This window comes from Hylaeus volcanicus, chromosome 5 (assembly GCF_026283585.1).
Source record: "Hylaeus volcanicus isolate JK05 chromosome 5, UHH_iyHylVolc1.0_haploid, whole genome shotgun sequence".
Classification (NCBI taxonomy): Eukaryota; Metazoa; Arthropoda; class Insecta; order Hymenoptera; family Colletidae; genus Hylaeus; species Hylaeus volcanicus.
Genome location: NC_071980.1, coordinates 12665031 through 12692875, shown reverse-complemented (window position 1 = coordinate 12692875; position 27845 = coordinate 12665031). Strand labels below are relative to the sequence as shown.

Below are 27845 nucleotides of genomic sequence, written 5' to 3'. Positions count from 1 at the left end.
GTGGATAACTGGAACTTTGAACTTATTCCACCTCTGTACAGGTATCTGAAGTGGAAAGAAGTGAATAAATGCATAAAAATGGCGAGCATACGGTATTTGATGTCTCGAACACCTGGCTACTACATACTAGGGCTTCCGTCCATCCAAGAAATTTGTGCTATTCTCGTGTTCTATTTAGATTTAATATCATTTTATTATATAATATAAATTCAAAGTAGAATGAATAACATCGTTAAAAAGACAGTAACAATTCTTAGCACGCCAAGGTTAATAAAGGTTTTCTGCACAAACTTCTTCGATGAATATAAACATCATAAACGCGGTAGTCGATTAATTTGGGTGTTATATGGTGGTGGTGCTAACATTAACCCTTAAATGCCTTAAATTTCAAATTTGATACCGGGCTTTTAAGTCGAATTGTACACTTGCAATTGGTTTGTTTTTAATATTTGGCTGTATGTATGTTACCTTGCAAAATGTTCTTTTGAACAAAAGTTAAAAAAGTAAACGTCAGCTGTGAAAATTGTTCAAATAAAAGATGTTGCATCTTAATAAATACATTGATATTTTTTTTGAATTTGATTTGAAAAATCAGGCTTCTAAGGGTTAAGGCCGAGCAATAATTGAAATCAAATTGATCGAGTATCATCGCGGCGCATACGTGTCGTTCAGTTAATTTGCTAACAAGTACGTAAAGTTGCTTCCATACGTCGACAATCCTCTGTTTCTGTTCATTTCCCGTTGGATCATATCGTGCACTACGGCAGTAATACTAACGCGAGTCAAATATTGTTGCTCACTAGTTACTAATGAACGTAAACAAATATTTTACGTTCGACCTAGCATTGGAAGATCGCGTTTTCAAGCAAAAGGGAGTGCATAATACAACACAAAACAGTGTCGAGCACGAATCTATAATATTTTAATTAAAAATATCTATATCAAGTTATTTTTATCGACATTTAAAGTATGTAATAATATTAAGCAATTTTTATCCACTTCAATTCTAAAATACAGACAGTTATATCCCTGCCAATATGCATAAGAATCATTTTGCTTATTCCGATCCATCAATTACCCCTAGGATGACTTCCATGAAAGTTCTTATTTATCATATATTTATATATTATTATAGTTACTAGACGATAGAAATGGTCGACTATTTTATTGAATAAATATTGCAGAAATTGAAAGTAGAATTAAATGGAAACACCAAAAGTTGTCGTAGAGGTAATTCCAAGCGCGATCACCCTCCCCGTAACTCCCGAGTTTAAATCAGTCTTTGAACATATATGTCACCCAGCGAATATCAGATTCGCACGTTTCTCGTAGCCCCAGAGTATCTACTAGCCAGGCGACGAATGAAGTTTTACGTTTCCAATACAAATAAAAACAAAAAATACTTACTATACTATACTTGTATCCGAAACACCGGACATGAGAAAGGGCTAATGCCTGAAATACCATCAGTCACCGTCGCCGGGCCCAGTTTGCTGAAAAACAGTAAATATTACAACGTTAAGCTTTCCTTGTGTTTCGGCACATACCTCCTTTTAATTGTTTCGTGTCGCTTATTCGCGAGATTGTACTCGACTATAAACAATCTCGCAATCTAGCGTATTTCTTTTCTTACTTGTGTTGTGCTCTTGTCTCTCTGTCCTTGTTCTGTCTTCTTCTGGCTGTTCCGTATCCCGTACGTCCTCGTCCAATGTAAACAGATCAGCTCCTCAATGTGACCATTCCTAACGTTCATCTACGGGGTGGGATTATCGCTATTCGCACTGTGACACAGATTAACTCCATTGAATGTCTCCCTCTCTGACTAACACTCTTCGTTTAACAGCACTGTATCGCTTAAAAATGCAACGAAAAAAATATGCTACATTTTTTGCTACCATAATAAAGAGTTATACGTTCACCGATAGTATTGCACGAATTTTCACATACACGCGAGAAGGATGTATTACTGCACGAAAAACGTGTGCATAACACGCACGCGTACACGCACGTATCTCTACGCGAGTGTGAAATAAAAGAGGTGCATGGTAAAATTGTACGGAAAACGGTTACGTTGTTTGGAACTTAATCTACCGTAGGACAGAGTCTCTCAGTCTCTCCCTCCCTTGACTATCCTTCGAACCAAAATGATTAAAACCAACCTTCATCACCAGGCGTTCCGTTTATTCCTTTATTTCTTCGCACTCCCTTCGATGACTTTCTTTTGTTTGAGACTTTCCAACCCATTTCCATTTTCACGGTGCACGTACTTTTTGGTTACTTCTCTTGGATTCCCCCGGTCTCTCTTTGCACCCACTCTTTGTTTCGGATGGTTTTATTTGGTGAGGTTTGCGTGGGAGCTGGAATTTTGGAACATTCCTCTATTCTTATACGAATTTTAGAGAATTTTCTATTCTTGTAATTTGGTTCTCTTCTTACAACATTATTATACATTGCCCACACGAAGCGTCGTTACATGTTATTCCAAACAACTTAAAGACAGTAAAAAGAATTATTCTTTTATACTTTAATATTCACTGAGGCTTCTGTTTCTTTAGTGAAATAATATATACATACATGAATTTTATTCGCAAGATTTTATTCTAGAAAAATTCTTGTTCTCGAATTTTATAGGCAAACATGTTTATTAAATTTATTTTAATTAATTAAAAATGTAATGGCTACCGTTTATATAAGTAATACATATACACATAACTTCTGTGAATCTTAAGGTAAAAAGAGAAAATTTGTTCGCCATCTTTAACGTTGTTCATGAAATAGCTAATGACAGTTACGCTGGTCTTGTATAATCTAATCAAAAGATGTTTAATAAGAGCTCCTTTCGTGGATTCAGACTCTTATTAGACATTTCTTCTTTATTTTTAGTATAATTATTCGTACAAGTCTGACTTTCTTTGACGCACACTTTTGTTTCGAATTTTCCAATAATTTATTTTCTTTCAAGTTTACCAATCCATTTATTCGATACTAATTCGCGATGAGAATTGGAGAAAAGATAACGTTTCACATCGAGAATCTGTTAAAATTTTGAATACATTTGGCAACTATACGAAGGAAAGAAAATATCAAATGGCACAGAAATCTCAAGACCTAACGTACGATAATGTATTACAATTATCCACACTTACCTAAACGAAATGCACTGTCAATGTTAACATGGGTCTTCTTTCGATCACCAAGGGTTTCAACAACGTTTTCACAGTTAATTTTGACTGATTTTACGCGCCACTAGCGTTCATCTGTCGACACTTGATGTCGTCGTCATTTCCTCTTCATCGACACGTCTAATATAACTGATTTGAAGTCTACGATGTTCAATACGAGACAGAAAGTATGGACAAAACGACGTCACAGGAATACCGTACTAATATTCAAATAGCCCACGTGCGCGGGAACACCTCTGAAGGTCTTACACGCTGCACATCTCGGAACGAACTGGCGTTGATAAGTCTATCGCGCATCTAGTTCGCGCACATCCCTACTCCTCATCTGACCGCGCCGAAAGTCCTGTGACGTCACACATACTATTCGTTTCGTATTATACGAAATTTCTATTTGATACATACAATTTATTTCAATGAATAAAACGATGATTTGAGTAGAATATCTTAAATTTCCAGTAGGTTATATTGGAAGTATCGACAAATAATGTCGATAAAAATTATGTTGTGAACGCATAAAATTAATTGTTGTCGAATTATTGATGGTTGAAAGTAAAACTTGTTAACATCGCAGTAAAATAGACACTGACAGGCTAACTTATTATATTATCCTATACGAAAATTTTCAAAATTAAAAAATCAGGAAAATAATGTCTTTTTTTGTAATTGAGTGAAAATTTAGTCGAAAAGCTTCTATATTTCGGCGTTTCATACAAAGGTCGGAGTAAATTGATTAAATTTGCACTTAGTCGCTAAGAAAACGATCGTAGTCGTTCTGATTTTTTAATATCGAAACCGACAGATCACGAACGAAACACGGTCTACGAGAATTACGTTTTCACGAGCAGATGAAAATCGCGGTGTCATTAACTCGGAAAAAAACTCGCTTTTTCCAGAAGACAACACTCTACACTCGGGATCGCGCGGGTTTGGGAAAAAGTGAATGAACGAGAATGAAAAACTTGTTCGTTCAGAGGAATCATTGCGTTGTAAATCTTGGGTTAGATGGCAGCAAAATGGAACAACAAATTTTCAAGGGAAAAACTAATCTTTTTAAGCAAAAAAAAGACGACACTTACGAGGCAGGTTCACGAAGCGGACCTTAGCGGGAAAACTGATCCAAAGCAAAGTAAAATAAGTTCCAAACAACAACGAGACTGCAATTTGTAACCTACGGTATGTCACCTCCGTTGTTTCACGCGCGAAACTGTGCAAGCGCGACCGACGCAGTGAACCATCCAATCAGCGACGATTCGCTTAGCTCTTATTGGCCCCTTCCTACGATTCTTTTATACGATTCGACAGGCGAGACGGACGAGCAGCTAGTCACGTCTTCCAATCAGGACGCGGGTTCAACGGCGGGAAGCGTTTTCAAATCGTCGTCGATGTGGTGGCACGTTTTGCTCAGTTTGATGACCATGATCGTCGTTAGAATAATCACCACCACGTAAAACTTCTCAAGTGGAGATTATTGAGCGATGAAAGGAACATTTGAACTGACCTTTTAAACAGGGAAAAGCGTGGCTTCAAACGTGTGCCGAGCACGAAAAAGAATAAAAAAAAAAAACCACAGTGCCAAAATGGCAACGTGCTAGTTTATGCTCACCAATCGTGAGGACTAATTCTTTCAGGGTTCGACGAACGCATCGCCCTGTCTTAATCTCACGTGAAACAATCATTCCAGTTGAAGCAACATTCCGTGAATATCGTTTTAAGAAATTTTGCTTCATCGTAGCTGTTAAGTGTTTCGCAGCGTGTCTTGCGAGGTGCGATTCGCGCAACTATTTTTCAGTTTCATTATTAATCGATGGATACGACGCACCTTGCAAGACATCCTGTATATATGTAAAGTATATAAGTATATGTAAAATATGTTTATACATAATGTTACGTGTAATAAGTCGCATGCAATAATGTGTCATCAAACCTTTTACACTGCCTATTTATTCTTTATTCGTAAATCATGGTTTGTACAGACGTTAACGTCAAAGGCACTTATTTTGCGCGTTCATGCAGAATATATGATTAAAGGAGGATGAAGGTTTGTTGGACATGACAAATAGCGAATAAAGAAAACGGTCAATTGGTTCTTCGACTGACAATATTATGAGTATTATAGAGTTTCATATAAAAATATATCTATAGTACTCATGGTAGTGACTACATAAAAGAGAAATATTTATCTTCCGTACAAGTGCCTTAAAATGTCTTCAAAACGTTGTAATAAAATGTAGCTTTTTTGTATAAATATCTACAATTTGTTATTATCACAGTTTGTTAGTTAAAGCCAATTGCTGTAACTATTTTTTTCACTTTCATCTACATGGACAATCTTTTACTTATAAATTCTTATTTTAGACATACTGTTCTCCATTTTATTCGATAAGCTTCTTTTCATTCCTATGGTGCGTTTCATTACATAGTAAAATGTTATGATAAATAATATTATTGATAGGTACATATTAATTTCCAATGACAATGTTATGAAATGTGAGATTTAATATAGTATACGAGAACAATAGTTTTTATTACTTTGAAAATAAAATAATTATTTGTATTATGCTTTGAAACCAAAATGACATTAAAAGCAATAATGTATAGTGTATGTTGTATGCCCTACATGAAATGTACGTATACTATGAATTATGTCTTTCAAAGCATTTCTCTCATGTACTAATCCAAATTTAGAGTAAAGGGAAAATCATTACAAAAACGTTCGAATACTGCAGTAAAGACGCGAACAGTATTTAAAATTCATAGTATACATATATCATTGTAAAAACATTAATGACATTACCGTATATTTCTTTATATTCTAAGAAATGTCTCCATAAGTTTGTTATAAATAAATAATTGAGTACTTAAAAATTACTTAGTATGTAAGAATAAGTGAAGCACAAAAAGCCTTGTACAGTTTTCTAATGATTGTTAAATAAATTGTTTAAAAAAAATATCTACAATACATGAAAACTTTTGTATTATCATTATTTGAAATTAAAATTTTATACGTAAATGCAGCATATCATTAAAACGGTGCAATGTACAAGGCCTTTATTTGCATTAGATCTTCTGTCAGGGCAATAAAATGATTCATATTGAAACTTGCCACATTGTGCTATGCCCTGATATTGTATATATAGTATGAATAAAACATGTATGTTCATTTTAACTAACATTTATTTTCAAGATTCAGTTGACAACCAATCATTATCAAAATTATTTTTATTGATTAACATTTTATATACAAAAATTGAAATTTTAATAAAAAGATATATAAAATTATTTATATTAAATGTTCCTTGTACTATTATTAAAATTTCCCCTATTTGTTGATTCGTATTAAATTTTCATCTAAAATAATTTTGTAGGTTAAAAGTTTAGAATACCTTCGTAAGAGTTTTTTCCAAAACTGTAAAATATCCGACATCTTCAAATTATCCCACACAAAATCCCTTCCACGATATGCAATTTTCTTGGATAATTCGTCATTACTTTTTGCAAAGTGAATTAATTCCCTAGATGGATGAAAATGTACTAATGTTCATATCAGAATATTATCGATTGAAGTTAAAAATAATTAATGTCTCACTCTAATACTGTTCGATTAGCGTCCTTAGGAACAGGTATGTAATGAATCCAAGGTTTCATTGCATTGTAATAAAATTCAGTCCATTCATCTCCAACATGAAATATTAAAGATCGACACAAAAACAAGTGCTTGTGTCTAAATGATGCTGCAACACCTCTATAGTTAAATAAATATTTATATTTGCAATGAGATTCAAAAGTAACTTCAGCAGCTGGATCTGCATATAATGTATCCTGTAAAAAAAAATTATATAACTTGTATGTCTATACATAAACGTACAAATAAAAAATGATTACTTCTTCGGATTTCCATGCTTGATTTTTAGTATATTGAGCATCTATTAAGTCTGGTTTACTTCGACTCAAGAGTATTAAATTATCACGCTCTGAACTTGTTCTAGAACCTCTGAAAAAACCTATATTTTCTTTTTCTTCCCATGGTGTGCTATTGCTAGCTCTATCTAAGTATATACGATGTTTGTCCCATCTTCCAAGACCACGGGGATATAAAGAAATTGCTGGACCACCTTCCCAAAATGCCCATGCTGGATATGTAATATCATAATATTGTTGCGTCTATAAATACATTTTGAAACACTCGAAATCTTTGACTAATGCAAACAATTAGTTAACGAAATATAATGGTTTTAAAGAATTACCAAGAATGAATTCCATAATACTTAGAGACTAATTATCAATTTCTTATTTACCTTACTAAATGAGAAAATAGGCAATGGACCACCAAAATGTTTGCTTGATTGAGGATAATCTCGTGTATTTATCACTAAATCCATATCTGGTAAATCAGGAGCCAATTGTAAAAGAAAATGCTCTATTCCAGCACATCTTGATGGAAACATGCAATCCTTTTGTCTATATACCTTTCCTTGTATTATCTGATAAAATGTGCCTCTGCAAGGACCATATAATTGAATTTGAGAAGATTTATCAGGGAATTTATAATTATTGCATACCTATTTTTTGCAGTATTCACTAGATCTCTATTTAAACCTTGTTCTCTAAAAGTTTTTAAGTCGAAAGTGATAACATCATTAAAGCAACCATTGTTTGTATTATTACATGGTTTGTAACTTGTTTCTGCTTTTTCGATTGCATGATAATACTTAACGTATTGTTCGTTAGCAGCTGTAAAGACAAAAATATGTTAATTACGCAGCGTTAGAATGTTTAAAAAATATATGTATATAGATACCTTTCTTGTATAAATTAATTTCTTTCTCTTCATTACAACTTTCTGCACTGTCGATGGAACAATATTGTTCTTCGCAATAACCTAGCCAGACAAAAAAAACTAACGATATGTAACTCAATGTTAACATCTTTTTCTAAAAGTAGCGGCATGACAGATCTTGCATTATAAACAGAATAGCCGACATTTATCTAAAAGCAACTAGTGGAAGCTAGTGACATCTGGGACAACTAAAAAATTCCTTTCGTGAACAGCTACTTTACTTCAAATATTTTTAACTCTTGTTTTCATTCATCAATACAGTATTCAAGTTTATAGAAAAAGAACCACAAAAAGTTAAAGGAACAGGAGAAATAAAAGAGTAAACACAAAGGTTTTTAGGTTTTATTAAATTTTTATTAAATAAAAAATATATGTTTACGCCTGATCACCAGTGGGCATAGACTTTATAATATCAGAGTTTCCAGGATCTGTAATGGAAAGGGTGCATACACGGAAATACTTTCCACACGCAGTTCCCAATTCTATATTGTTTCCAATATAATGATGTACACCTGTCTTTGCCAACATAGCGTAGTACTCTATCTCAGATTTCCTGTTGAAAGAAAGAAACAAATATGTATAGACCCTGGTCTCAGATCTTGAATGTAAAATGTCTCTGCACTTACAAGCAGAGACGTGAGACTACTCCGTAGGACTCCCATTATGAACACAGAAATCGACATTAAAATGTATAAAATTTATATGGTATGATTTCAGATTTCCTTCGTTTCGTTTAATACTAATATTGATACATGATTTCTGAAGGAGCACTACATCTCAGTCTCACCTTAGGGGAGGAGTATTATTAGCGATGATGACCAATTTCGCTTTGCCTTGCCGGAGAGACTTCAATGTCTGCTTGTAACCTAGGACGTATTTCCCAGATTTCATAACCAAAGCTAATCTGGTGTTAATACCCTCCTGAGACTTTTTCTGTTGAAGAAAAGAAAACAATTCACATAACCGCAATACTTACAATCACAGAATTGTCGTGTAAAAAATAGAACAGTATCCAAAAATCACATTAAATCAAATACTCATTGGAAATAATATAACATATTACACCGATACTGATTCGATTAAATGCATGAAATATTAAAAATGTTATAAGATTCTGAAGTTCGATCGAAAGAAACATTTCACGTGCACGGAGTCAATATAACCTTAAAAATTATAAATTTCGTAAAAGAGACTACCTTACTTTTAACAGTAGTTTTAGAATTGAAATCATGAAATTAATAGTTGTATGTATAAATATTATTATGAAGCATTCTAAATGTATAGATGAATAAATGATTTTAATACGTGCTTCGAGAATTCTATGGAACACGTGCATCAAACAAAAATATTAAATTACCTGTTTCTTTTGGGCCACCATTTTTTATATTTAATTGTAGCTAGCGCTGAAAAGAATATTTAGAAAATATTTAATATTGATAAATATTTATATAAATTAAAGAATACTTAAATTTAAATAGGTACCTTGCCTGCACGCGTACTGCGACGGAACACGCTAGGACGTGAAAGAAGTCGAATATCTCGCAATGTGTCCAATTCGAGATTGCCACGAAATACAAATGACGTAGATCGGTACTTCCGTTAAACGTATTATACAATTTAATTCATTGATTTAAATATATTTTACAACAACATAACATGTTCATAATAAATGATTAATGTAACAGAAGACAATTACGATATAATTTAACAAAATCCATAACTTGCATAGAGAAAATTTGCGTGGATGGATGTATACTTTTAATAACTCTTATACTTGTTTAACAAGTAAAAATTATCCTATATTCTGGTATTTGTTAATTGTATATATTGTTATTTCATATGATTACGTTAGGGCCTTACTTGTAAATTCTCAATCAATTTTTTGTATATAGTAGTTTTGTAAATACCCCCCTAATGCTTGTAATGAAATCTTGTAACAGTGTGATATCATATCACTGATATGTAACACAAAATGATGAACAACCGAGCTTGTTACATTTATAAAATGAATGAAAATACATAGAAGAAAATTGTTTAAAATGAGAAAACGTTTTTGAAATCGATGCGATCAATAATAAGAAATGCAAGAAAAAGCAAAATGAAACCACGAAGTCAGGGTATTGCTTTGTAAATATGATAACAGATGCGAGCGAAATACTGCAGGTGTTATCAGAGCAGCTGGTAATTCAATGTATTTATCTATTCTTTTTTTTTTATCGGGCTTTTAGTTTGTGTAAACGTCAAACAGTTCAGTCTTTCAAGCAACGTCTACGTTTTTATACCCGTACGTAATATCATAAAAGACTATAAACATATGTTTTTTAATTTAAACATAAAAATTATAACTCTATAATGAGTAACACATGTTATAATATTGTTAAAAAAAATAGTTTATCCAAAAATGATAATTTTATATAAATGGTAATGTATTAAAATATTTATATAAAAATTACAAGTAATATTTACTTTCTGCATGTTTCAGAAATATTCACAGAATGGAACTTAAATGTAAAATACAAACTTATGACTGGGGAAGGTATGGTATTGATAGTACTGTTGCTACATTAATAAAATCTGCCAACTCGGATTTCTGTTTGGATGAAAAAAAACCATATGCTGAACTATGGATGGGCACACATCCCAATGGCCCTTCATATATAAAAGAATTAAATATACCCTTGGAGAAATACATCAAAGAAAATAGTGAGGTGCTAGGCAGTGATGTTAAAAAAATATTCGGTCAACATTTACCATTTTTGTTTAAGGTTTTATCTGTGAATAAAGCATTATCAATTCAGGCACATCCGAACAAGGTATATGCACTAATATGTATTTTATGTAATACATGGTTAAATATTGTATTTCATCACAGGATAAGGCAAAACAATTGCATCAGCAATACCCTACTATTTACAAAGATGCAAATCATAAACCTGAGCTTGCAATAGCATTAACACCTTTCGAGGCTCTCTGTGGCTTCCGTCCAATTAGAGAGATTAAAGAATTTTTGAAAGTTCTTCCAGAGTTACGCGCTGTAATAGGAGAAGATAAAGTACTTAAATTTACGACAACAGACGAAATGGGCATTATTAAATCTTTAAAAACATGTTTTCATAGTCTTATGACTTGTGATCCTGGTCTAATAGCACTGCAGCTTAGGAAATTACTTGATAGATTGTCTAATCTGGGTAAGTTTTATTAATGATTGATTATGCATAAAAAATATTTTTATTTGTAATGATGAATGTAATTGTATTGTAATGTATTTTAATCCCTTGTCTTTAGATGAATCATTGAGGCAAACATTACATGCTAGTGTGTTAGAAAGACTGTACTCAGATTATCCAGGAGATGTGGGATGTTTTGGTATTTACTTTTTTAATTTTATAACAATGCAGCCTGGTGAAGCTATATATCTTGGACCAAATGAACCACATGCATATCTTTCTGGTGGTAAATATTTAATGACTTGTATTTTATTTTAATATCTTATTGTAATATCTTATGTATTTTAATAACATATGTTTACAGATTGCATAGAATGTATGGCGTGTTCTGATAATGTAGTCCGTGCAGGGTTAACTTCAAAACTGAAAGATGTGCCAACATTGGTAGAAATGTTAATGTACAATTGTGAGCCAACTTCTGCAAAAAAATTTCAACCTTCTCGTGAAGATGAATGCACAGAAGTATTTCGTCCTCCTGTAATAGACTTTGCAGTTGCTAAAATTACAGTGAGTCTTCTCATAGACAAATCTTCGACGAATTTTCAATATTTTATAACCTTGTACACATATTTTAGATACCTCCTGAACGATCGTCGTATAATATAATTCCTAGGAGTACAGCTAGTATCTTGATTATTATAAACGGAAAAGGTGAAATATCATCGTCTAAAATTCTTTATCGAGGCTCTGTCATATTCATTCCGGCAAACGAAAAAATTGGAATTAAAGTTTTATATGGATGTCATCCAATGTTGATGTTTCAAGCCTTTGTAAACGTGTAAAGGTAATTACTAAATACTTGAAAATAATGCGGCAGATGGCAAAAGCAATGTTTGCACGCACAAAGTATTATTGCACTTTTAGATGCTTCTTAGTCTAAGGCAAGAACTGTTGAACTTTTAACTATATCAGTAGTCATACGTATTAGTCGTGAAGATAAATACGATCTACATAGATCGCTTGGAATATTATATTTTTACCAATAGATAAAAAATATTATTTCCATAGTAAGGCATTCCATAGTTTACATAAAAAATGCTAGGAAATAGAGTTGATGTTTCCGTATAACACTTCTCAGATTAATGCACGAGTGCATACAATTAGAAACATTCCTCGTCTGTACTAGAAGCAAATATCATTTACAATTCCTGCCATAATATATGTATTATATATATTTTTAACTTTCACTATTAAATAGTACTTTTATATATTAGAAGGATCATAAGTTTCCTCTTCGTTATTTTATTTCATATTTAAAAACATACGTTTTTGTAATATACAATTTATAAAACTACAAAGACATAATTTTATTTCTCAGTATCTACAACAAAAGATAATGTGCAATCGACTCTAGTCAATTTTTATTAATTATTGCTTCGTTAATACTTTATCTTTGTTAAATACACAGAAAGATTTTACGTAATATTTTATTAAGCTAAAGTTACTTGCTTTATGATGTATAATGAAAATAGCAAAGAGGTTATGTAGCATCACACGTATAAACTTAAAGCATGATCATATAAAGCTAGCATTTACAAATTATCATTCCATAATGCCTTATTTATGAGAATAAAAGATTAGAGTATATGTTATTTTATTTCTATCGCGAATAAGATAGTGCCAGTTGAAAAAAATTGCTTTTAAAATATTTTAATATATGTATAGAATATGTTGACTTTTATTTACAATTTAAGAAATATTTTAATATTTGTAACAACTGCGTGTTTGAAACAACACAATGCATTTTTTAAGGAAGTATAAATACATACTTTATAAATTTACAATTTTCTCTTACGTAACAATAAAAAGTTTCGACTCCTAATGTAATACAGGTAGTTGTTTCAACTACTAATTGTATGTGTTCAGAAAATAAAGAGATAACGTGTTTGTTATAATCTTAATTTCTATTCCTTACTGACACAATGTAATCAAATCATTAAGAATGTAGAAATCTAAATTATTTGTCAGAAATGTCTAAATTTTGCACAGCCTCGAGATTAAAATCATACAAAATATTCTATTCCTAACTGCAATTCAATTGATTAAACAAAAAAGAAATAAGCGTATATACAAATATCATCAATTAATCATCATCCGACTCATCAGCTTTTTTTTGAGAACCTTCCGGTTTTTCCTCTTCTTTGTAATGTCGATACTCAGGCTTTAACTCCCACATATTTCTATGAGGATTTTTTAGATTATAGTTACAAACTTCATTTAATATTTCCTTTAAATATACCTAGTAATATAAAAGTATAAATATTTATTATAATCTATGTTCATTGCTGTCTGAGTAAGCTTTATTGGAAAAAAAAAGTACTTACAATTGGTTGTCTTGTAATTTTCACAAGATCTCTAATGTTATAATACTGATGTTTTTCAAATGCTGCAAACAACATATCCAATACTGCATCCTTATCATCTCGCATCTTTTTACCCTCAGCTTTCTTCTTCTCTGCATATTCAATCTAACAAATATATAATTTTATTAACATAACATTTTTATTTTAAGAGCTTTGCATAAAATACTCACATTATGTTTATGGTCAGAAACAGGCTTGAAATTTTGAACCACCCTATCCAATTGTTGAACCTGCCTTTGCGGTACAGAAGCCCTCTTAATGCTTTGTAATTTCAACTTCATGTAACAATTATCAGCTGAAAATAAAACATTCATGTATAAAGTATATCCACCAATGAAGGTTTAACTATTTTACAACATAATTATTACCATATGGTCGACATTCTAATTTTTGTACAATTCTCCCTTCCATGTAAAGCTTTTCAGTTTCAGGAACAATAGAATCAGAGTTATTCGATGCTGGAAAAAATGTACATTTACTAAATCTATTTTCCAGCAAATCATTCCAGAAATATCTATAGAGGACTTACGCATAACATGAGAAAATACACCTAACATTTGTTTTGTTACTGTTGTAACATCTAATCTATGTTGTTTAGGAATTTCTTCTTCTCCGGCTTCTTTTAAGGCTAAGACAGCCTCTGATAATTTGAGAGATACCTCAGCCTTTTGACCAGGGTTTCTACCAATGAATATAAACTTTAATATTCATATGATACCATAACATTAAGACATCTAAACAGTAAACCCACTTAGTTATTTTTAATTTTCCAACTTCTATATTCCCAGGTGCTTTCTCCCATTTATTCGCGATATATTTAGGCACTTTGACTAGCCATACACCTCTGCCAGCGTTACTTAAATCTAATTCTTTTTCTGTGTGGAAAGAAGAAGTACTCGCAGACATGATTTATTTCTATCAATTTCTATTAAAGAACGATTGCTAAAGAAGTCGGGTGCTGTCTTGTGAAATAAAGAAGACTGTATTTACTTGCAATGTTTGATATATTTATATATTGTGAACTCCTTTATATTTCATAAAAATACTTTTAAGGAATGCAGAATAACAAATGTCAATTATTCTCCCTTCAAAGGAAGCAATCTGGATAATTATTTTACAATTGTACTTTCTATCCGTATCTATGTTTACATCGAATATTTAACGTTTAGGTTACAATTTATACGTGTTATCAAAACGGTATTCTTCACGTAGAAATAAAGCAACTGAAAATTGAAAGCAACGGTTTCAAAGCAATGATTGCAGATTTTCGAGATTGTATCGCCATTATAGAAAAATACATGAAATTCTCTTGCATTTTCATGATTCATCCAATGAGAAAATGAATTCTAGTAACATAATCCTTCGACTTATATAAGAATCTTATTGGTTCACCATGGTTAGGAATATTAGCTCCCACGTAGGGTGCCTAAATCTAAAACATTTATAAAGATCCATGACTGAACGCGGAACACTTTATAATATTTCCCTCGTTTTAATATACAGAAGAAGCTTAAAAATATACGCAAATAAAGTTATTACACCGCTGGTAGTATATTATTCCAAATAACTCGTGATGTTTGCAAAACTAATTCGAATGACGCGCGCTTTTCATAGTGTAGCGATTCGCCATCTAGCGGTAAATATATCGAACTAAAATTCCGACCTCCGTTCAGCGCACCACCGGGAAAACGTCCAAGCTTGTCCTCGAATAGTTCCTCTTTCCACTGCTAGATGGCGCAATTTACACGGTAATTTGCTCACACATGGTAACGTACCACAGACGTCGGTAATTATGTGGGATTATTTATCGATTTTTACATGTATAATACTTCACATTGATAATTGTTTGTAATTGGGTTTGAACGTAGCAAATTTTAATTACGTTTTCTTGTATCACGCAATTTATTTTTCAGTTAGTAGCAATTATTTTTAACGTTACCTTAATAACCGTCATTCAGTTCAGACGTATTTTCAATCAGCTCCTTGTATTCAAATTGTTAATCTTATTTAATTGTTCTTGTTAAAATAAATTATCATGTTGTTAAAGTTCGGTAATTGTTCGTGTTCGTAATTCTTTTATGTAGAATTCCTACAATTACCATGTAAATGGCGCCATTTAGCAGTGAAAAAAAGAACTATTCGAGGACAAACTTGGGCGTTTTCCCGGTGGTGCGCTGTACGGAGGTCGGAATTTTAGTTCGATATTGAATGTAGTTTGTATAATACTCAAAAAAGACTGAATTTATTCAAAAATATAGGTAAGGAAATAATAGAAGCCAACAACGACGTGTACAATCTTCTTAATGAAGGGAAAATCAAAATATACAAGGCTATATGTCATTTTTTTGAAGAGACTGGGTTAGATATATAAAAAATAGTGGAAAATAGTGAGATACGAAGGGAAAGAAAGTACAAAGACTTTAGTGATAAGGTAAATCGATATATGATAATCGCAAGAGCCATACCCGTCCAATGGTTTATCGGTATAATATACGTAGGGTAGGAAAATCAGAAACAGGGTAGGAATAAATGAAGTAAGGACAGAGTGGGATGGACCGCCTGGGCACAATCATGCGTAGAAATAAGATTAGACAATAAGTGTGAAAAGAGATAATTATGAATGAGTGTTATAGCGGATATACATGTACCATAATTCAACCATTGAGTGGTGGGATGAGAGATGCAATAGTAACGCACTAAAGTTTAATATAAGAAAACAAATGCAATATTGTTTAAGTCTAACGAGATATGTACTGTAAGGGTTACGTTTTTTGTACTCTAGTTGTATAAGAAAGGTTATGTAAAATGAATTATATGATTTGTAAGAAAAGCGAAAACAGTCCGTTAAGGGCTAACGCTAAATAAAGCTATACAATACAATACAATTTTAGTTCGATATATTTACCGCTAGATGGCTACTCATTTAAGCACAATTTTAAAAAATATGTAGATTACTATTTTAAATCCATACATTTCATTAATATTAATTAATATGTTGAATAAAGTAGCTACAAGAGATGTAATAAAGTAGCTACAACAGCACAGCATGAAATGGATACGTTATTAAAATGAGCTGCTGTTTCATGTGATGGACATAATTTTCAAATATTAATAAAACATTGATATATTATAAATGAAATTTCATAATTTTATGAAATATTTATTATGCCGAAAAAAGTTTCTGAAATAGTAATATGTAGTATTAAATGCACGTATGTACTTTGTGCTACGTAATTTAAGTTTGTCACCCTTCTCACAGAATCGTAGTATATGCGTGTGTATACACGTATTGTTTATGATTTAAATTTACATTAAATAACTGTATGATCAAGAATTATTTATAACATTTATGAATAATAGTGTATCAATCTAACTGTAAGTTATCTCAATTTTATGAATAATATTTTTGAAATGTTCTGATTGAATATTCAGAATTTGGTACAAAACCTAACCTAACAAGTAGACTATTTTCACATTGAAATCGTTATAAGATCTGTAAAAATTACAATGGCATCGGCATGTATGGTTATAAGTCGTAAAATCTCCACATCGTCTGTTTGTTATGGGAAACGAAATTTTCGAAAATTTTTGATTTATAATAAGCGAGGCCTACGTGCATTTAAACAAAGACGGGCGACTGATCCAAATTTTGAGATGCCGTTTGATAGTAAGAATTTCTTGTTCTTTAGCTTATTGTATAGAATCTCAAGTGTGTTTATACATTTATATACTTGATATTTTTAGAAAGGGGTGTAAGAGATATATATATAACAGATGGAGACGACAGAGTCATCGTTCCAGAAAAAATACCAGAGATTATTGTACCTTCATTAAAAGACTTTCATCTAAAACCGTATGTTTCCTACAGAGCTGACGAAATTAAACAACGTCCATTTACAGCAAAAGATTTGTTTAACTTTGTGTATGCTGATAAAATTAAAAAAGATTTCGAAACTGGTCAGTTAGGACCAGATGGCGAACCATTAAATCCTAGCAAATATGAAAGTATGACACCTGAAGAAGCTAGACTACAAGCTGAAAAAACTGGCACAGATCTTTTTACAATGGAGATAGAAGAAGCTTAGATTGTGTTCAATATTAAAATTAATGTAAACATAAAATAAACAAAAAAATGATGATTAAAATTAACATTAATGGTGTTTAAATAAATTTAATATCCTATAACAAAGAAAATTTTATTATGCAGTCTGCATATGTTTTTATTTGGTACCTTTGTATGCGCAATGTATACACATGTTGACATTTTTGGAGTTCGCAAACAGTAATTACTTACTGTCACATTTGACAGTAAGAAAATAATGAAGTATACATATAATTTATCGCAAATGTAAAAAACAGACTTTTCGGTAAAAACTGCAATTTCTTGCTTTTTATTACTTTTGTATTACTCAATTCTTACAGAACGTTATTGAATACGTCACTATGTGAGAGTAAATAATTCCTTCGCGAATTACTTGCACACATTAATCTGATGATATATTGCCAAATAATAATATTGCGTATCATTGTCAACAATCATTTTTACAATGATTTTCGTTAGAAGTAAAAATATGTTTTGCAGAATTTATTTGTACACTGACAAAATAAATATCCTTACTAGTAAATCAATAGTACATATTCGTAAATAATAATCTATTTCATGCAACTTCGAGGACTATCATTCCAGAAAAGACATACGTAGATGTAAATACTTAACAATGCCAAAACTGATTTTCAATTCCTGAGGGTTTTGTTCACATGTTTCTTTTTTTTTTTTGAATGTCTTTTTGAGAACAATATGCCAGAACAAGATCTCGTATGGTTACGCTAACTTAACAGCTATCTTTTTTTTTTACTTATCAAAAAACTTTTTGAGCGAAGTTTGATTGTTTTTTGTTGGGTAAAAAATGGCGGAAAATTTGAATATTAAAGTCGTTGTCAGTTGTGCGCGGCCGGTATTGCTTCCTACTGACTAGACTACCAGAATCTAATACGTATTTGCCTTGAAAAGTGCTGTATTCGTATCAAAATGTACAAATATTTCCTTATTATTGATTCGTTTTATTTTCACTTTAATTGTACTCGTGCGAGAAGCTCGTAAAAGCAGAATTGCTTAGTTTTTTTTTCGTTTCGAGTAAAATGATAACTTTGTACTAACATTTATGCGTGGCAATATTTACCAGTGACTATTAATGCAGCTTGCATTCATTTGTAAAGAAATCAAGACGCATACAAAATGTATAATTTAAAATGTAAACAATCATTACTTTTCATTCAAGACAGTGTATATAACAATTTTATTTAAACATCTTTACAGAATGCAGCACTTTGTTACTTTTTAAACAGCAGCTACTATTTATCGCTATTTATTATTGTTTTTATTTCTTTTTTTTTTATTAATTCCTATCCTGCTATAACCATCGTAATGAAGAGTGGAATGATAAAACATCTATTTTTGTACAACGTTATTGGAATGATTATCGATAAAAATGTATAATGAAAAATTTCAATGTAATTTGTTCCATTTATTAACTCCACTCTTCAATTAATTGCATAGTAAAGCATAAGTGGCATAGTTCTTGCATCTAGTCCCAAATAAACGTTATTTCAGTCGTTTCTACGAAGTGAAGATTATTGCGATTCTATCCCTTATGCTATAACATATGTATTTATAATTACTTGTCCTTAATTTGAACACCGATACTTTTCTCACTCTGCGACGATATACTCTCTAAATTTTATTCCGTTTTAAACGTTTCGTTAATTCGTTTGTTTTGAATGGAAGTTGTAGAACTGGTAAATTAACTTAGAGAATTTTATTCTTTGATTATATCGATTAATATACATATATTCGGGAAGCACATCAAAAGCACTCTTTGTTTATTATCATTAAAAATACGTGCAACTGTACGAGTTGCACTTCCAATTAAACGTAGTCATTGTAAAGCAAGACATATGCCACTTACTTATTAATATAAACTTGGTTGGTGTTTCCTTTTGTTAATTATCAGTCTATGATATAATTGGATATTTGACCGATAAAATCAGTCAGTCAATGAGGTAGGCGTATATGCTACTACATGACAAAGATTTTAACGATATTGTAAGTTCATTTTATGTACGCGAGGTTTATAATTTTTCTATGAATGATACACATGAATATATATAAATAGAGATGATAAAATTCGATGTTTGGAGTAGACAGTTTCGGAAAAAAAATTGTTCAACGATAATAAATCTTTGACATTTAGTAACACGTGCCTCCCGTCTAATCAAAGATTTTGCGTATGAAAGCTAGAGTATCGCCAAGGAAACAGTTCTACAAACAAATTTACATAAAGTTGTTCTTGGATACTTAGAAAATAGATATGATAAAATATGTAATTATATAAATAAAAATACTGATATGGAAAGACTAGGCAATACTGTTTATTGTATTTCGTGCGTCGTATCTAGTCTTTCAGACTCAAAATCTCCAATTCAATACTAAAAGTATAACAGGCTAGATGTTCATTCCATTGGATCCCCAACGTTTTCGAAGATGGTTGAGTGAGGGTTGCTTCCAGTGGGCCATAAAAAGCCACCTACACTGCCAGGTGGCAAATATGATGCTCCTCCACTGAGACCCACCTGATATATTGTCTTCTTTAAATTATTTACATTTTGCGTACAATTTTTGTGCTTAATATCTTTATTATGACATATCAAAAAATAAAATCTAGGAAGCCAAATAAGGGAAAGGTACTACAAATTATATGCATTTTTCAAGCTTGATGTTTTGGTGTTTCATATTGTATTGTTTAGGGAATTCCTTAATCACAGTTGTGCTCAAGTATGACAGAGAGTATTATTCTCTGGGATTACGACGGTGTATCGGTGCATAAATTAGTATTGTTGTTTGAAAAGTGTATTTAACAGGCAAATAGGTAACTATTCAAAATTATATTGCACAGTTATCAAAATGAAATTTTATTTTTTGTTTGTTTGTTGTTCCCAGACATTCGTATTAACAATACGGGCGTGGTAATATACATTACAAAAAGTGGTCCAATCTGTTTCGAAAATATATAAATATTTTTGTTAACTGTACACATTAACGTTCAGTCGAGGATTGGTACATGCACGAAGTAAGGCAAATTAGAGTAAACAATAAACTGCCAAATTAAATAAAAATAATTGTTTATTTGCATCTAACACAAATAATTGTGCTATCGTATCACAAGTAACATCTAGTCACTAATGTCATAAACGATACTAATAATATTTACATCGATTCATCGTTGTGAACATGATACACGCTCACAACAATGTTAACATTATGAAAGGAACGGTAACGTAATACTCTGTGTTTGAGTTTGAGTATAGGTACACAATTCTGGCACGATTTAAATTTGCTTCAAAAAAGCAATGACGTCACGATTCGTCGGACAGATACCACCGAGTTATTTTTGCGTTCTTTTATTCCGGCCTGATAACTTTTTTTTTATTCGGCGGTTCAACCTAAACGATTTTTTAAATTTCTATTTATAGAATTACCTGTTGACTCCACAGCAATGTCCTTTCTGCCAACTGACAATCTGCTGCTAGTCGGGATGGCAGGCTTTTCCATCTTTCTTCGTCTCGTTTTCTTTCTCTGTCAAAGTCTCTGTCAACGTGTCCCTGAGATAAAGGTGGCAAGATTTGTGTTCTCTGAGCTAGTTTATAACTATCTTGTCTTGGTACATGATCGGCGCGTCTACCCGTGGTACTCGCTGACGATGGTATAGGAGTTGGGCTTCCACCACCCCTATGTCTATGATATAAATTTCGCTTCTGTTGCAGCATTCGTTGCTGCACTAACAATTGTAATTGTGTACTAGAGTCTCCACGAATTTTAAATTGCGATTGATTCTCAGGTGGTGTAGATGGTGGTCTTAAATGAACAAGGTCTAAATGACCCCTTGCCTTGCCTGAATCTGTAATGATAAAATCGAATTGCTACCACGCTGCAATGAAGAAACTTACACGATCGAGGTATCCTGTTTCCGATTAAATACCTTGAATACTTCGCTGTTTGGTTGGTCTGTCTCCTCCACCTTGCTGACAAAACAGCAATCTGGGTCCACCATCGGATGCTCTACGTCCCTGAGAAACTCTTGATATCCTGCCAGTTATTGGTGACGGACTCAGAGGTGGTGGAGGGGTGCAGGATGGTAAACTACTTGTGAACGAATTTGCACCCGAGTAATCTGGTGGGCAACCAGAGTCAAAACTAGACTCGAAAAGTTCGGATGATGAGCTACCGCTACCACCCGCAATAAATAATGCAGTTCGACTAGGAGGATCAATAGGATCCATAAGTGGGGTATCAAAATGGTGTTGATAATCACTTAATCTTCGATTGACTATCTGACTGTCAATTCGTTGACTGATATCATGATCTAGGCCTAGTCTATGCTCTTCAAGTTTAATCTGAGCTTCTCTCAACTCGTCACCACTTGGACCTTCTTCTAGATCACCTTCCGCGCTACAGCATCCTTCATCAGTCGAAGAACTAGTTGAACTAAACCTTTTTCCTCCTCGAGGTGTATCTTCTCTTACTCTAGAAACGGATACATAACGTATTTCATGTGCATTCTGATTGTTTGATGCAGATGTTTATGATGACAAGACTCTCTGACAATCTCTGAGAAGATAGAAACTACGTAATCTACATGTTGATTTCCTGAAGGGGACCCAAGTAGTCCCGTCATAGGCGCGAATATAGAATGTTACGGAAAAGCGGAAAAAAATGATAAGTTTAATTATAAAAAATGAAATCCGAAGCTAAAGAAAAGCAATGAAATAAAATGAAGAATTACCAAAAATAAAGTGACACCAAAGTGTTTCCAATCCAACCTGTCCTGATAAAATCTCCAAATATGCATCACCATCAATAAAGATCAACGTTCCACTAAGCTATCGCTGTAAATAAAAATTAAAACGATTAAAATTTAATTCTTTAGAAATTTTTCCGACTGGCAGGATTGGAAGTAAAAGAAAACATTTACGTCGCGTTACGTTAAATCATGTAAACAAAAGTTAGTGCAAAATGATAAAGTTTGATAAAGTGTTAGCGATACAAATTTACCTTGATTTAAATTTGTCTTCTTTCGATCTTGCAACGCTAGGCCAACAACTATTGTTCGCTGTGCTTCCGACACGATGTTGCTTCAACCTCTCCAATAACAAGAAGTAAATAGCAGCGTGATGATCGTAACTGCTGTTCCTCAACGACTGTTAAAAGAGAAAAACCTTGTCAAACGCAACCTTAAGTAAATTGTTCCTAGATAAAATAATTATTATTTAAATCTTCTATGTAAAAAATGATACGTTACAAGTAACGGGAATAGTTGATGATCCCTACCTCTCTGGTTCGTGTGATATCTATGCCTAAGCTATGCATAAGTCGAAGTATCTGTTCATTTGGTTCTTGGATGGACGGCGATGGTCTCGTTACGATTATTGAACAAATAGTGTCCGCAGACCCTGCCATCCAGCGATGTCTCTTAATTTGTGGAATGGTGTATCGCTTTGCAGGCTCCAGAACCAACATTTTCCGTATTAAACTCTCACAATCTGCAACGGAAATTTAACGCGTACTTTAAAGTGAATTTGAGAGGATGGCGAAAGAAATATCGAGCGCAAATATACCTGTACTCATAAAGTATGGAATCCTAAATCTTCCGCTTAAAACACGATCTCTTAAAGATTGAAGGGTAGATCCATCAAAGGGCAGTGCTCCGCATACTAATACGTATAATACAACGCCTAAACTCTGTAACAATAAAAACATGGTATATTTATCAACTATTTACGTTACACGTATGTGCATTAGATAGGTGAGGGTAGATTGCTTACCCACACATCAATTTCAGGACCAGCATAATGTTTCCCTCGGAAAACTTCCGGTGCCGCGTAAGGGGGACTACCGCACCACGTGCTTAGCCTCTCTCCAGGTGAAAATCTATTACTAAAGCCAAAGTCAGCAATCTTTACATTCATCTGAGCATCTAGGAGTAAATTTTCAGCTTTGAGATCACGATGCGCTACACCTGTCGCATGGCAGTATTCAACCGCAGAGAGTATTTGAGCAAACGTTGCACGAGCTCTGGGTTCTCCCATTCGTCCGTAACGTGCGATATAGTCAAATATTTCACCTTTGCTTGCGTATTCACAGACCTGAAAAAGATATGCTATTTGTATATGTCCTTGCATAAATTCTGTAAATATATTCTAAAGCATGGTGTAAGCATACCATGTATATCATATTTTTTGTTTCCATAACTTGGTACAATTTGACGATATGTGGGTGTTCTAATTGCTTCATTATTTCTACTTCTCTATAAACTTTTTCAAGATTGGTAGGATCCAGCTGTGTTTTATCAATTATTTTAATAGCTACCTAGAAAGAAGAACAGTTCGGTTAGTAAATGTAAATGTAGCAGAATGTCAATTATTCAAACCAATAGACAACTTGTCTTCTAATTTCAGCAACACTCATTTTCTGTTATTACTTGCAGAGTAAATGAATCATAGATTATTTACATACGAACAGGTTTCAAAGAATTAGTATAAGGCCAGTCATGCTACAGCTACATGTCTGGTTTTGTGTTCCAATAATTGACATCATAGTAATTGGCACGCCATCACAGTAACAAATATCAGTTCCAATAAATTATATTTACTTCTGTCTTAGTGATGCGATGTCTAGCTAATTTCACCACTGCAAAGTTCCCTTTGCCAATGGTGCCTTCAATGTCATAGAATCCTACACGAATTTGCTTTTTGCTTTGTCCCACACCAGAATCCATTTTCACTTAAACGGTTCCTCACAAACAATTTATAAACGATTGCTTCTTTTTGCCGTACTTTAAAATTACCTTGAAATTGCTGAAAAAAAGAAAAAACGTTTAAAATAATTACAAACTAATTGCCACTTAACATTCAAGTGCTCCTATTATTCTTTGAGTCATTTACATTACTTGAAATTAGCATAAGTAATTGCTTCTTTTTAACAATACATGACACAGTCACATATACATAGATTAATACTTAAGTAATGGACACCAAAGCAAATAAAAGTGCATTTTTCAAAAGTTCAAACTCCAAAAACCAGTTTATGTTTTGTAATGTTTATTCTAGGCTCAATTGGCCTATCACCTCAAAGTGCAATACACCAAATCTGTACCTCAGGTCTTTGACACCTCAATATACAATCTACAAAGTACTTCTATTTCATTAACAATTTATTTATAAAAATACTTTATTCGTTGTTTTGGAGCATAACAAAGAGGAACGTTTTTATTTTGCTTCATTTATCATTGTGTTCGTTTAAATAAAACGATTATTTCTCGGATTTGCATGTTTTATTTGAAATATTACACAATTTACATTCGCGTTGACGTCTACCATCTAAAATAGTATTCGAAATATTTGAAGCAATATTTCAAGTAGTATCTCAGGTTTCATCTGTTTATCTCGAGTAAATTGGCTTGTATTCCCGCAGTGACACAAGCAAAATGCTATTTTTTAATTTCAATTACAGTGCATCAGACTTGGGAACGAAATAATTCGCTGTTTATTACTCGAAAAGCATATTTTACTCCGAAAGGGACATGCTCGACGAGAAACGTTCACGCGTTTGTACGCGCAGCATGTAGGGCCTACAATGCATCCATTATTCGAATAAAAACACCATGCAACGATTAATCTGCCGCGTTTATCTCATTGAACGGTTACTCAAACGCCTAGTTATTCGTTTAACGTGAAATATAATTTTTATTCGTAATACAAATTGCAATTCTCCTTCATCAAATAACGAGTCGAAAGTTGTTTATCTTTCATTCGTTACTCGAAGTTTCTATCTAGATAAGAATTTTGTCCATTCCTGATGTAGACAAACGCGTCATTGTTATCCCACGTAAAAAAAAAGAAAAATGCCGACACACAAAAGAAGGCCCGTGGCAAACGAAGCTTCGCAAAAGTGCAAAAGCTTCCTGCAACAAGTACAATAGGTATTCTCGACTGACGTCACGGATCGACAACGACCTCTTGCTCATCGACGGGTCCAGGATCGATAACCGTCGATAGCCCTCGACGAGACGATAAAAGAAACGCCAAAAAAAAATAGAGCAGGAAAACGAAAAGGCCGAGCCGAGAACTTGGAAGACCCACTGGCTCGAAACGCTATCGCTTACACCCACGATACGGAAGCAATGGACACAGGTAGCGTTAACCCCTTGTTGCCCATGGTATCGTTTTCGATACAACACCAGTTTTCCACATGATCTTCGTTACTTCAACATCAGCTGTGCGTTTACCTTTCAAAAATCATTATCTGAGCTCGGCATGTTACTTATAACCACGTTTCAGGCCTCAACGATAAGATAGTCGCGATGGGATCGTTCGAATACCAGCTCCCTTCTTGCGCCTCATTTAATCGAGACAAAACGGATGAATAAAAATAAAAAAAAAATAAAAAAACAGGGAAGAACTGTGATCACCACGTTCATCTGCTTTTTTTGGACAATTTCTGGTTACTCACGGTTCGATCCTGGCTTGAATTACCGGGTACTGCACGTACCGAACCGGTAGGACCGTTTTTCAAGGGAAATAAACGTGCTGCCGACCTCGACGGGTGCGTAAGGTCGGGGAGCCGATGCCATCGGTGAGAAGTCGTCCTTCACGCTCACGAGATTCCAAATCTCGTCCCGGAGCGGCGGCGTTCCTACGGCGAGAGTCGTAGGAGCTTCGCGTAACCCGGCGGTTCGATACCGACTGACCGACAGCCATGTTGCTACCCCCCTGCTACTCCAGCGTCGTCGGCCCTGCGTACTCCCCTCCTCACCCCCACTCCCGCGCCAACGACCCCTCACCCACGTCTCGGCCATTCTTAGCGAGCATCGTCGCTACCACCGTCATCGCCCTCCTCGTCGTTCTTCCCCCACCAGCTGCTGCTATCGCGCATCGTGCACACGCGCGCGCACGTTATCTTCGACAATTGACGTCAACGTACGTACCACTATCGTCTCATCGTTAATTGTTTCTGAGTGTAATTGCAAGGCAAATAGCCTCGTGCCGCCACCACGTGGCCAGGACCGACGTGATCCTGTTGGCTCTTTTGTATTTCCTCGAGATAATCGTTTCCTTGGCGAGCGAAATGCTTGGCCACGAGAGCTTACGGGAAATATTTTACGCTAAACCTACCACGACTGCTCAAATTACCGTTTTTGAACTTTTCTATGCAGTTTTGATATGCAATATATGAATTATATACTATAAGTTATATACGCTAAACCTACCATGACTGGTCAAATTACCGTTTTTGAACTTTCGTATGCAGTTTTGATATGCAATATATGAATTACACAGGGTGTCCGAAAAATGTTGTAACACTTTGAAAGAGGTGGTTCGGGAGGCGATTTGAAACAACTTTTTCCTTAGCGAAAATGTTGTCCGAGACTTTGTTGAGGAGATATTAACAAAAAACCCCTACCAATCAGAGCGCGCGTATACCGTTGGAGCGGCCGTGGTAGCGAAGGCTACGACGAGCTAAGCGGCCGCGTCCAATGTCCTTCGCTTCGATACACGTAGAGTCGCTTGTTCGCGTACAAGCGCGGCCGCTTAGCACATAGCCTTCGCTACCGCGGCCGCTCCACCGGTATACGCGCGCTCTGATTGGTCAGTGTTTTTTGTTAATATCTCCTCAACGCAGTCTCGGACAACATTTTCGCTAAGGAAAAAGTTGTTTCAAATCACCTCCCGAACCACCTCTTTCAAAGTGTTACAACATTTTTCGGACACCCTGTATACTATTGTTTCATGCATTAGTCACTTTAATTCTACGTAAATGATTTTTGCATTTCGTTATTTGTTCAATTACGGTAAAAGTAGTTACAAACGAAATGACGCAGACTTCACTGACATTAATATTTATAATAAACTTTGAAAAATTTCAAGTTAAATAGATAATCATAGGAGGGCATCGAAAGCGTTTGGTTAAAAACTGTATCGTCCTTGCAGAGTCGCAGAGAGTTGCAGTTGTCCACTCTGCGTAAACAAAAATGATTCCTAAAGAACGATTACCTATTCATTTGGAAATTTTTCAAAGTCAATATTAGCATCGGTGAAGCCTGCGTCATCGTTTTGTTAGTAGCGGGAAGACACTTGCACCTGTGAGTCGGTAAAAAGGGACTCTCTATTTAACACTTTACCG

The 27845-nt window shown here is 33.8% G+C and overlaps 7 protein-coding genes and 1 long non-coding RNA gene across 17 annotated transcripts in view; 3 read left to right on the top strand and 5 right to left on the bottom strand.

Annotated features, from left to right (window-relative positions):
• LOC128877632 (uncharacterized) overlaps positions 1-4069 on the bottom strand; it is a 160755-nt gene extending 156686 nt beyond the window's left edge. For all 3 annotated transcript variants that reach the window (XR_008457274.1, XR_008457273.1, XR_008457272.1), the window contains exons 1-4: positions 3147-4069; positions 2160-2357; positions 1634-1853; positions 1408-1493 (exon numbers count right to left, since the gene is read on the bottom strand). This is a non-coding gene — a long non-coding RNA (uncharacterized LOC128877632). The remainder of the gene's footprint in view (positions 1-1407; positions 1494-1633; positions 1854-2159; positions 2358-3146) is intronic.
• The window catches only part of LOC128877623 (matrix metalloproteinase-14), a 48942-nt gene extending 42715 nt beyond the window's left edge, over positions 1-6227 (top strand). For 2 of the 4 annotated variants that reach the window (XM_054125095.1, XM_054125093.1), the window contains exon 10: positions 4485-6227. In XM_054125095.1, coding sequence (XP_053981070.1) covers positions 4485-4630 — 146 coding nt within the window. In that variant the 3' untranslated portion in view covers positions 4631-6227. Of the gene's footprint in view, positions 1-4075 lie in introns of all 4 variants that reach the window. The other 2 variants (XM_054125094.1, XM_054125096.1) reach the window with 1 other exon arrangement.
• A 156-nt stretch (positions 6228-6383) lies between these two features.
• LOC128877626 (O-glucosyltransferase rumi homolog) lies at positions 6384-8191 on the bottom strand. Its single transcript, XM_054125103.1, has 6 exons — positions 7981-8191; positions 7742-7913; positions 7478-7679; positions 7065-7343; positions 6769-7001; positions 6384-6694 (listed from the first exon to the last, which is right to left on the bottom strand). Exons 1-6 carry the CDS (start codon positions 8105-8107, stop codon positions 6502-6504), a joined length of 1206 nt encoding a protein of 401 aa, XP_053981078.1. The 5' UTR covers positions 8108-8191; the 3' UTR covers positions 6384-6501.
• Positions 8192-8347: 156 nt separating this feature from the next.
• Positions 8348-9612, bottom strand: LOC128877629 (60S ribosomal protein L30). Its single transcript, XM_054125106.1, has 4 exons — positions 9502-9612; positions 9377-9422; positions 8807-8952; positions 8348-8572 (listed from the first exon to the last, which is right to left on the bottom strand). The coding sequence occupies exons 2-4, from the start codon at positions 9395-9397 to the stop codon at positions 8395-8397; spliced, it is 345 nt and encodes a 114-aa protein (XP_053981081.1). The 5' UTR covers positions 9398-9422; positions 9502-9612; the 3' UTR covers positions 8348-8394.
• A 141-nt stretch (positions 9613-9753) lies between these two features.
• On the top strand, positions 9754-13141 carry LOC128877625 (mannose-6-phosphate isomerase-like). Of its 4 annotated transcripts, none has more exons than XM_054125099.1 (6): positions 9754-10200; positions 10502-10832; positions 10892-11207; positions 11305-11472; positions 11551-11753; positions 11822-13141. In XM_054125099.1, exons 2-6 carry the CDS (start codon positions 10515-10517, stop codon positions 12026-12028), a joined length of 1212 nt encoding a protein of 403 aa, XP_053981074.1. In that variant the 5' UTR covers positions 9754-10200; positions 10502-10514; the 3' UTR covers positions 12029-13141. The 4 variants fall into 4 exon arrangements, with proteins under 4 accessions (XP_053981074.1, XP_053981077.1, XP_053981075.1 ...); XM_054125102.1 differs by having other exon boundaries at positions 9754-10210; XM_054125100.1 differs by having other exon boundaries at positions 9754-10303.
• Positions 13142-13289: 148 nt separating this feature from the next.
• On the bottom strand, positions 13290-14917 carry LOC128877627 (general transcription factor IIF subunit 2). The gene is made up of 6 exons (XM_054125104.1): positions 14361-14917; positions 14139-14290; positions 13978-14067; positions 13780-13904; positions 13571-13714; positions 13290-13485 (listed from the first exon to the last, which is right to left on the bottom strand). Exons 1-6 carry the CDS (start codon positions 14513-14515, stop codon positions 13330-13332), a joined length of 822 nt encoding a protein of 273 aa, XP_053981079.1. The 5' UTR covers positions 14516-14917; the 3' UTR covers positions 13290-13329.
• A 1932-nt stretch (positions 14918-16849) lies between these two features.
• LOC128877628 (39S ribosomal protein L41, mitochondrial) lies at positions 16850-17758 on the top strand. The gene is made up of 2 exons (XM_054125105.1): positions 16850-17276; positions 17354-17758. The coding sequence occupies exons 1-2, from the start codon at positions 17117-17119 to the stop codon at positions 17692-17694; spliced, it is 501 nt and encodes a 166-aa protein (XP_053981080.1). The 5' UTR covers positions 16850-17116; the 3' UTR covers positions 17695-17758.
• A 421-nt stretch (positions 17759-18179) lies between these two features.
• On the bottom strand, positions 18180-26519 carry LOC128877622 (serine/threonine-protein kinase SIK2-like). Of its 2 annotated transcripts, none has more exons than XM_054125091.1 (10): positions 26175-26519; positions 24316-24520; positions 23886-24032; positions 23489-23809; positions 23282-23405; positions 22995-23206; positions 22719-22864; positions 21646-22190; positions 21146-21564; positions 18180-20239 (listed from the first exon to the last, which is right to left on the bottom strand). In XM_054125091.1, exons 2-10 carry the CDS (start codon positions 24439-24441, stop codon positions 20120-20122), a joined length of 2160 nt encoding a protein of 719 aa, XP_053981066.1. In that variant the 5' UTR covers positions 24442-24520; positions 26175-26519; the 3' UTR covers positions 18180-20119. The 2 variants fall into 2 exon arrangements, with proteins under 2 accessions (XP_053981066.1, XP_053981067.1); XM_054125092.1 differs by lacking the exon at positions 18180-20239 and adding an exon at positions 20285-20661.
• Positions 26520-27845: the final 1326 nt, after the last annotated feature.

Bases quoted from the DNA above. Each gene is read 5' to 3' on its own strand.
- LOC128877626 (XM_054125103.1), bottom strand. From the start codon at position 8,107: ATGTTAACATTGAGTTACATATCGTTAGTTTTTTTTGTCTGGCTAGGT. The intron at 7,914-7,980 runs GTATCTATATAC...TTGTCTTTACAG, and splicing joins AATTAATTTATACAAGAAAG to CTGCTAACGAACAATACGTT. The intron at 7,002-7,064 runs GTAATCATTTTT...TTTTTTTTACAG, and splicing joins AAGCATGGAAATCCGAAGAA to GATACATTATATGCAGATCC.
- LOC128877629 (XM_054125106.1), bottom strand. From the start codon at position 9,397: ATGGTGGCCCAAAAGAAACAG. The intron at 8,953-9,376 runs GTAATTTAATAT...TTTCTTCAACAG, and splicing joins TGGTGGCCCAAAAGAAACAG to AAAAAGTCTCAGGAGGGTAT. The intron at 8,573-8,806 runs GTGAGACTGAGA...TTCTTTCAACAG, and splicing joins AATAATACTCCTCCCCTAAG to GAAATCTGAGATAGAGTACT.
- LOC128877625 (XM_054125099.1), top strand. From the start codon at position 10,515: ATGGAACTTAAATGTAAAATACAAACTTATGACTGGGGAAGGTATGGT. The intron at 11,208-11,304 runs GTAAGTTTTATT...CCTTGTCTTTAG, and splicing joins TGATAGATTGTCTAATCTGG to ATGAATCATTGAGGCAAACA. The intron at 11,473-11,550 runs GTAAATATTTAA...ATATGTTTACAG, and splicing joins ACATGCATATCTTTCTGGTG to ATTGCATAGAATGTATGGCG.
- LOC128877627 (XM_054125104.1), bottom strand. From the start codon at position 14,515: ATGTCTGCGAGTACTTCTTCTTTCCACACAGAAAAAGAATTAGATTTA. The intron at 14,291-14,360 runs GTGGGTTTACTG...ATTCATTGGTAG, and splicing joins GGAAAATTAAAAATAACTAA to AAACCCTGGTCAAAAGGCTG. The intron at 14,068-14,138 runs GTAAGTCCTCTA...CATTTTTTCCAG, and splicing joins TGTATTTTCTCATGTTATGC to CATCGAATAACTCTGATTCT.
- LOC128877628 (XM_054125105.1), top strand. From the start codon at position 17,117: ATGGCATCGGCATGTATGGTTATAAGTCGTAAAATCTCCACATCGTCT. The intron at 17,277-17,353 runs GTAAGAATTTCT...TGATATTTTTAG, and splicing joins TTTTGAGATGCCGTTTGATA to AAAGGGGTGTAAGAGATATA.
- LOC128877622 (XM_054125091.1), bottom strand. From the start codon at position 24,441: ATGGATTCTGGTGTGGGACAAAGCAAAAAGCAAATTCGTGTAGGATTC. The intron at 23,207-23,281 runs GTATATTTGCGC...TTTCCGTTGCAG, and splicing joins TCCATACTTTATGAGTACAG to ATTGTGAGAGTTTAATACGG. The intron at 21,565-21,645 runs GTATTTAATCGG...TTATCATTACAG, and splicing joins CAAACAGCGAAGTATTCAAG to ATTCAGGCAAGGCAAGGGGT.